The sequence below is a fragment of the Chroicocephalus ridibundus genome, chromosome 8, assembly GCF_963924245.1.
Source record: "Chroicocephalus ridibundus chromosome 8, bChrRid1.1, whole genome shotgun sequence".
In the NCBI taxonomy this organism is placed as follows: Eukaryota; Metazoa; Chordata; class Aves; order Charadriiformes; family Laridae; genus Chroicocephalus; species Chroicocephalus ridibundus.
The window spans coordinates 50,864,725-50,877,981 of record NC_086291.1 but is presented as its reverse complement, the minus strand read 5'-3'; the positions used below and the strand labels follow the sequence as shown (position 1 = coordinate 50,877,981).

Sequence of the window (13,257 nt, the reverse complement as noted above, 5' to 3'; positions counted from 1 at the left end):
ATAGAAGTCAGGTCCAGGATGGCCAGTGACCTGCACATCTCATCACTGCAGATGTGTGGGACTCTAAATCAGGCTTTTCTCTTTCTATGCCCAGAATGGGAGGAACTGCTAGAGGTGAGCCTCACTGACCTCTTGCAAACCCACCAGGGAAAGGCAAAGAGAGAAACAATCCTCAAACCACCCGTGAGATGCTACGACTGCAAGGAAGAGATAGGAAAAGAGCCGCGGGCACAGCCAAAGGGGGCCCTCGCCTGGCACAACGCCGGCAGGAGAGCTTCATCTTTTCCCACCATCACCTTCAGGATCAAAACCTGCCCTTTGCTGTTCTTGAAGGTCACCTGCAATAACACATGACCTATCAGCACCTTTAATGAAAAGCCCAGCTGCTAAAAGCTGATTTTTAAGAGTACAAAGAGCTTTTAGACTTCAAATAAATAGAGAAACAGACGTTTATTTAAAAAAAAAAAATCAAACACTGGAGTTGACAAAAATACCCTTCACCTCATAAACAAAAGAAGCAATTGAACTTTCACGCAGGCTGGGATGAGAGATTTTGCAATATCTAATCCAGAAGAAGGTATTTCATTTCCTCCTAATTTCAGCAGCTTTTGAAGCATTTTTTCAGTGGCCAGTGGAAGCAGAAAGACTTTGAGCACACGCAGCAGCGTGGCACTTCTCCACCCCCAGAAGCGGCTGCCTTGCAGGAGCTTCAGAAGATGCAGGTCCATCTTCAGTGCAGGGGCTCATTAACTACTCACAGGCAGATTTACTTCCTGATAAGCAGGGCTCCAGCATGAAGAGCTGTGGTAACTGCCACTGGATGTACAGTAACGGGAGCTGGAGGGTAAGTATCTGCAGCGGGGCTGTGCGCGGGACCTGCCTTTCCACGTGATGAACTTGCCGTGTGTGTGCACAGCACCAAGAACGCGTTTTGCAATACACACAAGCTGAATTTTCATTCAGATCCCAGCGAATCGCTGCCGCTTATAACAGTGTTCTCTTGCTACAGAGACCAAAGATCCGTTAAGGCTGAGCGTGTTTCTCTGTTCTCCAGCAGCTCAGGCTGGTAAGGCAGAGTTTGCTGGAAGGAAAAAAAAAAAAAGTAATTTTGCAGTGCTGCTACCTGAGCTGTCTTAGAAACAGTCCCAGCCAGCAAGGCCTCCTATGGCGGTGCTGGGAAAAGGGAGCGCTCATTTTCTGCAAGCCCCTGATCTGCCTTTTCCACAAGGAAACTCCACGCGATCTCTGTGGCTTCGTGAGCCAGCACGTGGAGAGGGGCTGTCATTCTCCTCTCTGCTCTGCTGTCCTCTGCCACCCTCCCATCTCAGCGTGAGTCCCACTCCTTTTAATCTGCAATCTCCTGTCATGGGCGTATGCCTGGGGCATCCTTGGTTATTGCCCCCACGCAGGAGACCAGGGCTCAGGACATGAGGGTCCTGTCCCCTCGGGTCACTGACAGCAGGGCCACAGCCAGACTGTTGGTATAAAATCACGGCAGCACATCAAACTCCTCAAACCCCGCATCTGCTGGCTGAGAGGGGTGAAAGCACCAGAGCGAATTTTCCTTGAAATGCCCTCAGGATCCAGCTGCCCAGCCCAGGGAGAAAGCTGCCTTTCACAGGATGTTTGCTTGCCGCCTGGGGCACAACAGACAGGCCCCTATTTACCAAGCACTTGTTGCAATGATTTCATAGCTCTCTTATAAAAGTGGCATGTTTCTCTAAGGTTACGCAAAGGACAAGAGCATGATTCAAGAAGAAAACTTCCAGGAAGGAGGAGAATGTAAAGCTTAAGCCCCTGCACAAGAAAGTTTTCTGCATCATTTCCTAGAAGGAAAAAAAAAAAGATGTTTGATGAGCGCGTTGCATGGTACGAGGCCAATGCAGCGTGTGTTCACGCTGGGACCTGGCTATGTGATGTGAAGGGAGACGGAAGGCTGGGTCGAGTTTCCGAGGGGTTTCAGTCCTGAGGAGGCTGTGCCTCTGCAGTGCACCACCTGCCCCGCACACTCCGAAATCCGTCAGGGGAAAACCCAGTGACACAACCGGTACAGGCACAGCAAGCGAAGCAAGCGCTGGTGAACACGTAGAAATACTGTTTTCACTTGGGCAAAATCTATTCTTGCCTCATGCTAAATATGGCAAAGTCTGACCAGAGACAACACCGTTGTATTCCTGCCAGATTAGTCAGAGAAATGCTCGTGCTATTCTTACCCCTTTCCTCATTCCGCACAGCCATCGATAAGCAGAATACACAAAGTGTCTTACCTCTCCTGGTGTATCCACCAGTGCTTGAAGCTCAAGTTCACCTTTATTTCAGACCAAAGACAAGACTTTGGCATTCCTTTCCCCCTTCAGAAAACAGGGAGAACAATATTTGATCTTCATTCAACAGCCTGGCGGGGAGAAGAGTAATGTGGAAGAAATGTTGTTTCATTAATGTTTAATTCTTAACGATTCAACACATTCTTATAGCAATTGTTATCTGAGCGATATCTCTTCCTCCACCACTGACTGAGACTTACTACTGTCTATATGCTTTGATCTACTTGTAGAAAAAGGAATCACCCGACAACTAGGGAGAGCTGCATATGGATGAGGGAAAAGACAGAAATCTCCTACCCTGTACAGGACAAGCCCTTTTAAAAGCACGTTTCTCATAACAACAGGGTCATTCATTTTTAGGAGATGAAAATGGGAGTCTCCGATAAGGAAGGACCCTCAAAATCCACGTGGGAAACAGCATGCTACAACATTTTTAAATGAACTTCAAATAGCATCTTCTTACTAAAACAAAGGGTGCTCCTACCATGCAGTCGGTTCTGCTGCAGCAGCCGGAGCCCCAGTCCCCGCTGGAGCCCACCCTGAACTCTCCTGCCGTTCACAGAGGGCAGTCGGGCCAGTCTCCTTTCACAAAGCCAAGAGGAATGGGTGCTGCTTGCTGAAGATTTTGTGCTTTATTTTACACAAGCACAAAAGGAAAATCCCAATTTTGCTGTGTTTGTGCTCAGAATGCATTAACTGATTCCACAGATGCTCGGAGAGAGTCTGAGATGTAGGAGGCACAGACTGGAGTATGACACAAGCATCGGAGCACTGGCTGTACCATCTTGCACAAAATAATTTGGTTTTCTCCCTATCCCTGCTATTGCAAATATATACACAGGTACTTCTGAATTCTCATTTTAATCAGCAAGAGGACCCACAGGTTAAAACGGCACAAACTTTAAAATAACATGCTGCAGTCTCTGGGGATAGATCCCCAGATTTGAGCAAGGAAGAGTCCTGGTCCCATCTGTGCGAAGTCTTACATCTCAGACTGTTTTGAACAGATTTTAATAGTTCTGGATGGATATGAACTGAGATCAATGTCTCACCCATTCGCTGGCAGTGAAGTGTGTCAGTACGGCAGCAAGCTCCTTCCTGAATATTTGGAGCAAATTCACGCCTTGTGAAATTTTGCAGGTGATGCGTTTCTTGTATACAAGCAAAACTGTTCAATATGATTCACTTATCTGGAAATACACGTTATTTTTTGATGCTGCGATTTCCTAGTTGGCTGTAATTTCACAAATACCCGCATGACTAATTCCTGATGCTGGCTTTGCAACTGGTTGGACTTCAGGCTCACATCCTTACAAGTCAATACAAATCAGCTTCCTGCTGATGTATTCCCCTGGAGAGGGCAACAGTTACATTCACTGGAGCTATCTATAAAACCATCACAAAAACCATGATAAGAAACCTGAGGGGTATTTTCCAAAGATCTTTAAATAAATTAGTAATAATCAATTAGTGGAAAGCCAGTGGTGTTTAGGTTCCCAAACGAAGCAGAAGGCTTTGTGAATATGATTCCGTGTTCTCTGGTCAAAATCTAACTTTTTATTGCAGTACTGGAGAGAAACGCATGCCAGCAGGCAGTCCGGGCTCACTGGCTCTGCAGGCTGTTACATTTTCATATAATCCCACTGCATCCTAGAAAGTGGGCTGTGCAGACAGCAATGGCTTTGTCCTCTCTGTTCGTTAAGCCCATTATCTTTGAAAATTAGCAGCCTTTCTGTAGGTATAATCATACCCATGCATAAAACGAGCATCCTGATGTAGCCTGGGGTCACGCTGCTGGGTAGAGAGCTGCGTGAAGCCTCCTTCGGGCCACCCTTCTTTGGGGCCACCCTTCCTTGGGGTCACCCTTCCTTGGGGTCACCCCTCCTTCGCTCAGGAGCTGCATTTAAGCTCGGGCCTTTGTCCTCCCCCAAAGCCCACTCTGGGTATGCCTGTGCCATGCATTTCGCCTATCCTGACTCAACTTTCTGGCCGCGGTGCTGTGGGGATCAGAGGGCTAGAGAGGCGTCCGTCCCCAAAGGGGTGTCTGACTCCAGATTCTGCCCTCGCGCTAGAGAGCAAGCAGACAGATGCATATCTGGCCTCAAATATGGGTCATTTCCCGTTGCCAGCCCGTTTCTTCTTTCCCCGTGCACCCACTATCAGTTGCCTGTTCCCAAGCTCTTGTTTAGCAAGTGCCAAGATAAGAGCAGAACATCAAACAGCAGTCTTCCTCTGAGAAACGCAAACACGCCCTTTTCATTTTCTCAAGCGCCAGTTTTGTGGATGCTTCCTGGTAATTACCATCATTGCCATTCTGCACATTACCCTGTTCCAGTCACAGATTACGCAGCTGTAAGGAAGAGGCACCAATTCAGTAGACTTGAGTGAGCCCAGTCTTGCAGACAGAAGTAATTGAAAAATAGGTGCTTTGTTGGCAGTGCCCACACCCAGGAGCACTGCAACGTGCCACTGTCAGCAGGTGCCTGGACTGCAGACCGAGGAAGCCTCGGGCAGCGTGGGATGGAGCCGTGCTTTGCTCCCTGCCCCCAGGAAGCAGCTGCTCTTAGGAGGGGTCTTCGTTAGGCGCTCGTTTGGTAACACGCTGTACCACACCGCCAGCTCCTAAATCATAGAGGGCTGGGTGGGAGCGTGCATCATGCCAGCCTGCCAGTACATCCCAGGGACGCGCAGGGATGCTCCAGTGTCACACAGTCCCGGTGAGACACACGGGGCTGAACACCAGTATCCACCAGGCTCCTGCTGGGATGTAGTAGAAGGGATGTCCAAGGAGAGAGGGAAGGAGGGCTGCTGAGTCCTTCCTCTCGCTGCGCTGTGTCCCCTCCTTTGGACGGAATTAATTAGGCTCTGCGCTCGGATTCAATTAGAGACAGGAAAGTGGATTTCCTCTCTCTGATTTGAATTTGAGCATCTCTCCATTTTTTTTCCTCGCCTGCTTTGAACCAAGATAATGCTTGCTGTGAGGGCAAATAGAGAAAACTGGGAGCACCTTTTCCTAAAGAGTCAGCTCTTACAGCCGACCAGAAAAGGGGCAGGGGGAGCAACACGGAGCACAAATCCCTCTGTAAACAGCTTCTTTCCAGGTTATGAACGCCTCCCTTTTAAATAAAACATGCTTGTATTTTAACTAACTCAATAAATGAAATCACTAACAAGAAAGCAAACAGACTGTTAGCAGCCAAACAAGGAGATTGCTTTGACTTAGAAACAGTTCTGCAACTATTTAATTGCTTGAAGGCTAAGCAATAAAGCACTGTAGGAAATTCCCCGGGTCTCTCTTCTAGATACCAGCATACCTTTTCTTCCTCAATTTAAACAAAAAGAATGAGATTATCAACATAATTTAAATATTTATTGGTGTGTAAAGAAAACAAACATAAAGAATGTCGTTTCCCCTACTTGATCTTTCCTTCGTGTGTAAAATTTATAGTTGTCTATAACTTTAGACAAAGCCATTTCAGTAGTTCCTATCAGTTACTCATATCTCTTCTCCCTTCCTCATGAATATCAGCAAATAAATGTTCTCATGAAATTGCAAATAAAAAAAATAATGGAGCACTCATAAATAGGAGGCACAAAGATGGAGATCCAGATCATCAGCTCAGTTCTGCACAGACCGGGAAACAGACCATCCATTTCCACATAAAGCACACTAAGTTTTGAAATGTTTTCGAAGGCAAGTCTTTGAAGTATTTCTCTAAAATGACGTATTACCTACTAAACATTTTACACCATGCTGTGTTAAATATATCGGAGGATAACAGCTGAAAATGAGCAGTATTTTTCCAGCAACTTTCAAACAACTTATGTCTTTGCAGAATTGGTGGCACAACTGCACTCAAGATTGGGTAAAAGGCTCAGGATGAATTTCAAATAGGCTATGGAACAGCCTGGAAGGAATAGGATGTGGAGAAGTACAGCTCTTTGCAGGGGCAGGTGCTGCTAAGGAGAAGGCCCCAGGCCGCGACTTCCTGAAGGGACAAGAAAAGGGCTGGTGCTGCCTGAAAGGAAGAGAAGGAGGAAGGGGAGGCAAAAACCTGCCCCAGCCAGCCAATACAAGATTTCTTAAGATGATATTTTGGTCTACCTCCAACCCGTCCATACGTTTGTTTGTATTAAACAAAATAACCATATTTTTTACTTGACCTGACATGAAGAGGTGAAAAGTGGAGATGGATACAAAATTCACATTCTGGAGTGTATTGTCCACAGTGGGAGATTTATCCTGTGGTCTCAAAACCTCTAATGGCACAACAGCGTCAAGCCAAAAAGAAGGAAAAGAGCAAGTCTGTGCTGCCCTCCCACTTTTCATCGTCTGACCCCTGTAAAAACTACTCTTGCACTTCAGGTGGTCAAATCAGCCAAAAGCTGATTTGCCAAAAGCCAAAATCTGCACTTTCAGCGAGGAGCCAAGCTGCAGATAATTAACCTTTTCAAGGGGTGAGAGACCCAGCTGTGAAGCTAAAGCTGTGCTGGGCCATCACCCAGGTTCGATCAGAGCTGGGTCACCGTCCTCACATGCTCGCAAAGCCTGTGGCTTGCCAGGAGTAAAAGGAGAGCTGCTGAATGTCCATTCGAGACCGAAGAGCTGGGGCAAGGCCTGGGCTCTCCTTCCCCCCAGCTGCAGATGAGGGCTCGCTCCTTTGATGTACCTGCCTTTGTGTAACACACACACACAAACGCTCTCAGAAAACAAACAAACAAAAAAAAGTAAATCCTTCCTCAATATAATTTTACAAGCCAGGTGTTAAAACACATAAAATTTGATACGGGTGTGTTCTGCTATGGTTATACAGGTTGGAATTGAGTTATCACAGAACCATAGAATGGTTTGGCTTGGAAGAGACCTTTAAAGGTCGTCTAGTCCAACCCCCCTGCAATGAGCAGGGACATCTCCAACTAGATCAGGTTGCTCAGAGCCCCGTCCAGCCTGACCTGGAATGTTTCCAGGGATGGGGCATCTCCCACCTCTCTGGGCAACCCGGGCCAGTGCTTCACCACCCTCACTGTAAAAAATTTCTTCCTTCTATCTCATCTAAATCTACCCTCTTTTAGTATAAAACTATTACCCCTTGCCCTATCGCAACAGGCCCTGCTAAAAAGTTTGTCCCCATCTTTCTTATAAACCTCCTTTAAGGACTCAAAGACCGCAGTAAGGTCTCCCCAGAGCCTTCTCTTCTCCAGGCTGAGCACCTACAACTCTCTCAGCCTGTTGTTTGCTCTTTCAATCACACTGCTGACAGTGTCTCTGTGCTGGAGATAACGCTGAAGTGCCCTTCAACATTGCTGGCACATAGGAGAGCTGCTTCATGCCATGAGCTCTGCTGCACACTGCATATATATATATATATATATATATGTGTGTGTGTGTGTATATATATACACACACATACATACACACATACAGATGTGAGCTGGACAAGAGCTGGCAGGAAACTCACATCACTGCTCCATGTGAAGGAAAACCTGCCCTGTTCTCCTCAGACACACGATTCAAACCCAGAGCGGGCTGCTGTATTGTCAAAAAACATCAGAAACGTGCACTTCTGTGTGTGGTGTTTAACGGCAAACACCCGGGACGAGCCTCCTCATCCGCATACGGGAAAAACCCCGTCCCTGGAGCCAGCGCCCGGCCAGGGGTACAGCAAAGCCCTCCCGAGGTCCCGGCCCCGGCTCCCGGCGCTGCTCCCGCCTGAGGGGACCCGGGGATAATTCAAATGGCGGCCTCCCGCGACGGTCGCCCCGGCCCGTGGTGCACCGCGGCGCCAAGATGGCGGCGCCCAGCGAGGGCCGGCCGGGTCGTGGCGCCTCGCCGTTCCCGGGCACCGAGAGCGGCCCCTTCACTTTCCCCTTCACCGTCCCGCACGGTGCCGCGGGCTCCGGGGCGGAGGAGTCGTCCAAGAAGCCGTGCCGAGCCTGCACGGATTTCAAGAGCTGGCTCCGCGAGCAGAGGAAGCAGGCGGCCCCGGGCGGTGGGGTGAGGCGGCGGCTTTCCCGCGGCGGGAGCCCCCTCTGTCACCCCCGGGGACATGGCAGAGCTGTGAAACGGGTCTCCATCCTGCCCCCCCCAAGTGTGATGGGGTTATATGGCCCCCTCCTCGGGGTGTGAAGGGGCCAGGGGCAGGGTTTCCCCTCTGTGGGGGTGTGAAGGGGGCTTCCATCTTCTCCCCACCGGGTGTGAGGGGCGGCTGTGTCGTTATTCCCCACAGAGAGTGTGAAGGACCTGTGATCCCCATCTAGGCCTCCCACCTGAGCAGAAAGGGGCTGTTTCCACACCAAGCGCCCACATCCCCTCACAACCTTCTCTTCTGCTCCAGGAGCCGGTGGTTGTGGAGGAGAAAGAGCCCCCGCCGGACTGTCCCCTCGACAGCGAGCAGCTGGGCCGCAACACCTGGGCGTTCCTGCACACCATGGCAGCGTACTACCCCGACCACCCCACCGGTGCCCAGCAGAAGGAGATGAGGGAGTTCATCAACCTTTTCTCCAAGTTTTACCCCTGCGAGCACTGCGCTGAGGATCTGAGGGAAAGGTGAGTTGCTTCATCTTTGGGGTTTTTTTGGTGGCAGCTGCTGAAGGGGGTAGCCTGAAATGCTGGGCTGCAGCAGCTGTTTGCATATCGACAGCTCTTCCTGCAGTTGGGATTTGTAGCTACCGGAACTGGTTTCTTCCGTTATTGCATCAATTGGAGATTCACTTACTCAGAAAACAAATACCTTTTCTCGTGCTGTTAGGTTGCGTGCTGCCTCCAAGACCTCCCTGAGGCGATTTTGGGATTTTCTGGTTCAAACTGGACTTGCGCTTAGTTGTGGAATTAGACTGGAACTTGAAATAATTAGGCTTTCAGGAGGCAAGTGTTCTACCCCTTGAAAATCCCCTTTATTGGCAACCTCAGCAGTGGAGGCAAAAACTGAAGTGGGCTGTGATATTTGATAAAGTTTTCTGCTCCTGTAACTGTCACCTTCTTTCTTAAAAGTTTCAAGTCCTCTTTTTTGGATGATGAATGCACAAAAAAAGTTTGAAACCTAATTGTTGACTTAACAGGCATCACGTGTCAAAACAACTGCTCAGGTTTTTTTCATTTATTATTCTATTTTTTTTGAAATTCGGTGTTTTGATGGACTCAGTACTTCTTGCTTTTTATAATAGATTAGCTGTTTGACTCCTCCATCTTCTAGTTGACAAGACTAGGCAGTGAATGAAACTAAGCCAACTGCAGGCACCAGTATTTTATAGTGGAGGTTTGGCCTCTGATAATTACTGATCTCTGTGTGCTCTCTTCTGGGTTCTCTTCGTGACTCATCTTGCAATAGCAGAAAAGGCGACTCTGGCTGGCTGGGTGCTGTGTACCCGCTTTTAGTATTGGTGACTGTACAGTTAAAGTAACATTTGTTTCCTCTTCCCTGTTTGCAGATTACGTACAAATCAGCCTGATACTAGCAACAGAAATAACTTCTCCCAGTGGTTGTGTCTTCTTCATAATGAAGTGAACAGGAAACTGGGGAAATCTGAATTTGACTGCACTCGTGTGGATGAACGCTGGCGAGATGGTTGGAAAGATGGTAGTTGTGATTAATCCATAGAGACTGCTTTGGAAATCTAACAGACCAATTCAATACGGTGTCAAGTCACTACAGGGAGATGTGCGAGTAAATAATTGTGTGTTTGTGTGCTTGTGTGTGTGACTGATATGGATTCTGGAAATAAACCAGTTCTAAAAGTAATTTTGAAAATCTTATCCTAATAATATTTTGATAAATGGTTACATAAATATATTACCTGAGGGACTGAGGCCTTACATTTGACACAGGACTTGCCAGAAACCTGTGAAATTTAGCCACTGACAAACTTGTGGAGACTCGTCATGACATTTCTTTATTTTAGGGTTATTTGTCTGGGCTTAGAATTTGTTTTCCCTGAACACAGTTGTAGAGGGCTGCCTTGTGGCATTTTACGTTTATCTGCAGGCATTATCCCGATGTTTTAGAAAATGCATCTGAGTAATGGTAATTTTCATTTCTGTTGTTCTGATAGAGAAAACTCATGCTATGTTTTGTGCCAAGTCTGTACCCTCGGATCTCTCTTTCTGAGATCTCCAATGCTTGTTGTTAAACATCTGTCCATTTCCTTTGATAAAAGGCCTGAAGGCAGGTACATTTAATTTAAATACTAAAACCACGGAGCCCAGATTTCTCATTTTATATTTGTGTTTCAACTTGCCGTGTAAGAGGACGTTGTAGAAAGGGAAACTAAAGCAGGACACAAAAAACAACCCTCATCTGATGAATGGAATGAAGTATCAGCTGTGTGAAATTCAAATGTTTTAAATTGATTGCTAATTTTCTTTGTATCCAGAAATGGTATAATGATAAGTTCTACTGAACTACTTATTCTTAAACCTCTTTTCCTCTGCTGTAAAATTTTGTCTGCTCTGAAAATAGCTTGAGACTGATACCTGTTATGAAGCATATTCAGCTTTGTTTAGCATACAGTATTTCTGAGATGTCACTCTAGTTTTGAAATCCTTGACTGATAACTTGCTGACCTGGTTGATTGCCTGATCTGGTATTATCCCCTAGCTAAAAATCTCTCTAGAACAAAAGGACTTTACAAGCCCCCTGCAGTATTTGAGTCCTGCTTAAGACTGTGATGTCAGCTTTACATAGCATTTATTGCACAGGGGACTCAAAGGAGTCACTAGGGTAGATTCCCTGTGTAAAAACTGGTCAGAATCCATGCTATGTATATTTTTCCTAGGTAAGGTATACCGCATCAGTGTATTCATACATAAATGTGAATTTCAGATTCAAGTGAAATAGCAGCATAAGTGTTTTACACCACAATGCATATAAACATGTGTCTCTCTAAAAAGAGACAGCTTACAAAAAGAGGAGTCAAAATAATTTCAAGTTCTTAAAGTAGATAGTGATGTCATGCCCTTATTGCATTTCTGGCTGTGAAAAGTTTGCAGGAGTTTGCACAACCCGTGACAATAGTAGGCTTTTTCCTTCTGTAGTTCCTCCTGAGGTTTTCTTGCGTCTTTTAGTGAGCTTCCTTATTTCATGCACGACAGTATATTTGTAAATTTACTCTTGCTGATAGAGTGTTACCTGGAAATGTGAATGATACTTTTACAATAGTATTAGAGCGATGACAGCTCATATCTAAGAACTTTGATCTTCAAACGTGTGTGCATGGGGCTCCTTAGTGTTTATAAAAGCAATAAGAATTTTGAAAATACATTTTAGTGTTTTATGGCGTATTCAAGTTCTTTCAAGTTGGACCTGTTAAAACACTATGAGGCAAATTTTATGGACTAGTTGTTATTGAAGGTTTTTTATGTAATAATGTTTCTAAACACAAACCCAGCAAAACTGATGACAGCGTACTTCGTGAAGTATGCAGTCTGGCTTGTGACTTGAAGGTGTGATTCAGGTTATTAAAAGTGCTCAGAAAATTTCCCTGTTAACGTGTTGAGGTTCCAGGCCTTGGTTTTTGTCTTTTTGGTAATAAACTCAGTCCCCAAAACAAAGCACATCAGTATCCACTAGTGGGGAGTGGACCAACAAAAAGGCCATAGCCCTCCCCTTTTGTCAGGCCTGATTTGAATTACTCAGTTCTGTCAGGATAGTTTCAGCAGCTTTTTCTTCTGAACTTGGCATTTTCTTCTGAACTTGCTTGTGCTACAGGAGGAGTTTACTGTTCTTCCTTTTCAATCTGCCCTCGACTATTCTCTGTGACAATTCTATTGCTCATGGAGCAGATGATTTCTTCCTAATTTGCTCCAGCGTAAAGGAGCAGGTTGGTAAAAAAACCTGTCTCATCCTTTTTTGTCTTAATACTGAAAATGGGCTGGTTCAGTGAGTCGCACTTAACTTGTGCAAGCATACTTGATCTCCGCGGCCAAGTCCTGGGACCACTGCTGTCTCGTGCTGGCATGAGGTTGGTGATAGGCAGGTGCATGGTAACCTTCCACCGTACCGCAGTGTCTGTCCACATATTGAGAGCATAGAGAGGAAAATAAACACGTATCCTGCTCAAAATCAGGGGGAGCAGCTGTGGCGACGGAAATTTTTTGTCACCTTGTGTTGTTTCAAGGAAGTGGTAGGTAGATATGTGCAGAAGGAAAAGCCCTGTCTGCCAGCACGTACTGTTCTGTGGTCCTGGCAGCGGTGCAGGGGTAGGGGAAGAGCCTTAAAGCTGAAGCCAGCATCTTTAGCAAATGCTTCCTAATAATGAGACCACCAGCTGTGGCTGCTAGGATGTGCAGTTTGTAACTTTGCTAAGTGGCCATTTGGTAAAACCTACGCTTGCATTCTGTTCTCTCATGTTTCTGGCTTTGCAGAAGAGCTTTGACTTAGATGTTTCTCAGGCATATCGTTATCTCTATGGTCTTGACTGGGGGGGGGATTTTTTTTTTTTTTGCTGCTCATTTGTACCACATCTCAAGTTTTAATCTTATGTAAGGAATTTCTATTGAAGGTACTTGTGTATAGAAAATTGTGAATTCTCTTCTAAATGCACTTGATTAAATCTAGTTTTAAAAATATCTGTATTCAAATTATATTTCCTGTTGATGTGAAAATAATAAAGTAACTGACTTCATTCCTGGCTTCCCTACTGCATGAGGCCTTAGGAAAAGGCATCATATAGTGCTGGTGTGTCTAACCTTTGCACGCTGATGTATTACCATCTGAACTTGATTGCTCAACTAAGGTTATGTGTTTCTGTCAGTGTATTGATCAGACAAAGTGGGGCTGCAACTGGTCCTTTTCTGGTGTGCTGCTGAATTGACACAATTCTCTGGACCAAGAGACTACAAAAATGCAGCAGAAGGACCAGCAGAAGTACAGCAGGTCCTTCCCCATAAGATCAAACTTTGTTTTATCTGGGGACTGATGGGATTTTTTTATGGGGT

The 13,257-nt window shown here is 46.1% G+C and overlaps 1 protein-coding gene across 1 annotated transcript; it reads left to right on the top strand.

Annotated features, from left to right (window-relative positions):
* Positions 1-8,088: 8,088 nt before the first annotated feature.
* GFER (growth factor, augmenter of liver regeneration) lies at positions 8,089-12,938 on the top strand. The gene is made up of 3 exons (XM_063344796.1): positions 8,089-8,319; positions 8,660-8,871; positions 9,753-12,938. Exons 1-3 carry the CDS (start codon positions 8,113-8,115, stop codon positions 9,913-9,915), a joined length of 582 nt encoding a protein of 193 aa, XP_063200866.1. The 5' UTR covers positions 8,089-8,112; the 3' UTR covers positions 9,916-12,938.
* The last annotated feature ends 319 nt before the right edge of the window (positions 12,939-13,257 follow it).

What these genes read in the sequence shown, in the direction of transcription:
- GFER (XM_063344796.1), top strand. Translation starts at nt 8,113, where the DNA reads ATGGCGGCGCCCAGCGAGGGCCGGCCGGGTCGTGGCGCCTCGCCGTTC. An exon ending in AGGCGGCCCCGGGCGGTGGG is followed by an intron (nt 8,320 to 8,659) that starts GTGAGGCGGCGG and finishes CTTCTGCTCCAG; the next exon opens with GAGCCGGTGGTTGTGGAGGA. An exon ending in GCTGAGGATCTGAGGGAAAG is followed by an intron (nt 8,872 to 9,752) that starts GTGAGTTGCTTC and finishes CCCTGTTTGCAG; the next exon opens with ATTACGTACAAATCAGCCTG.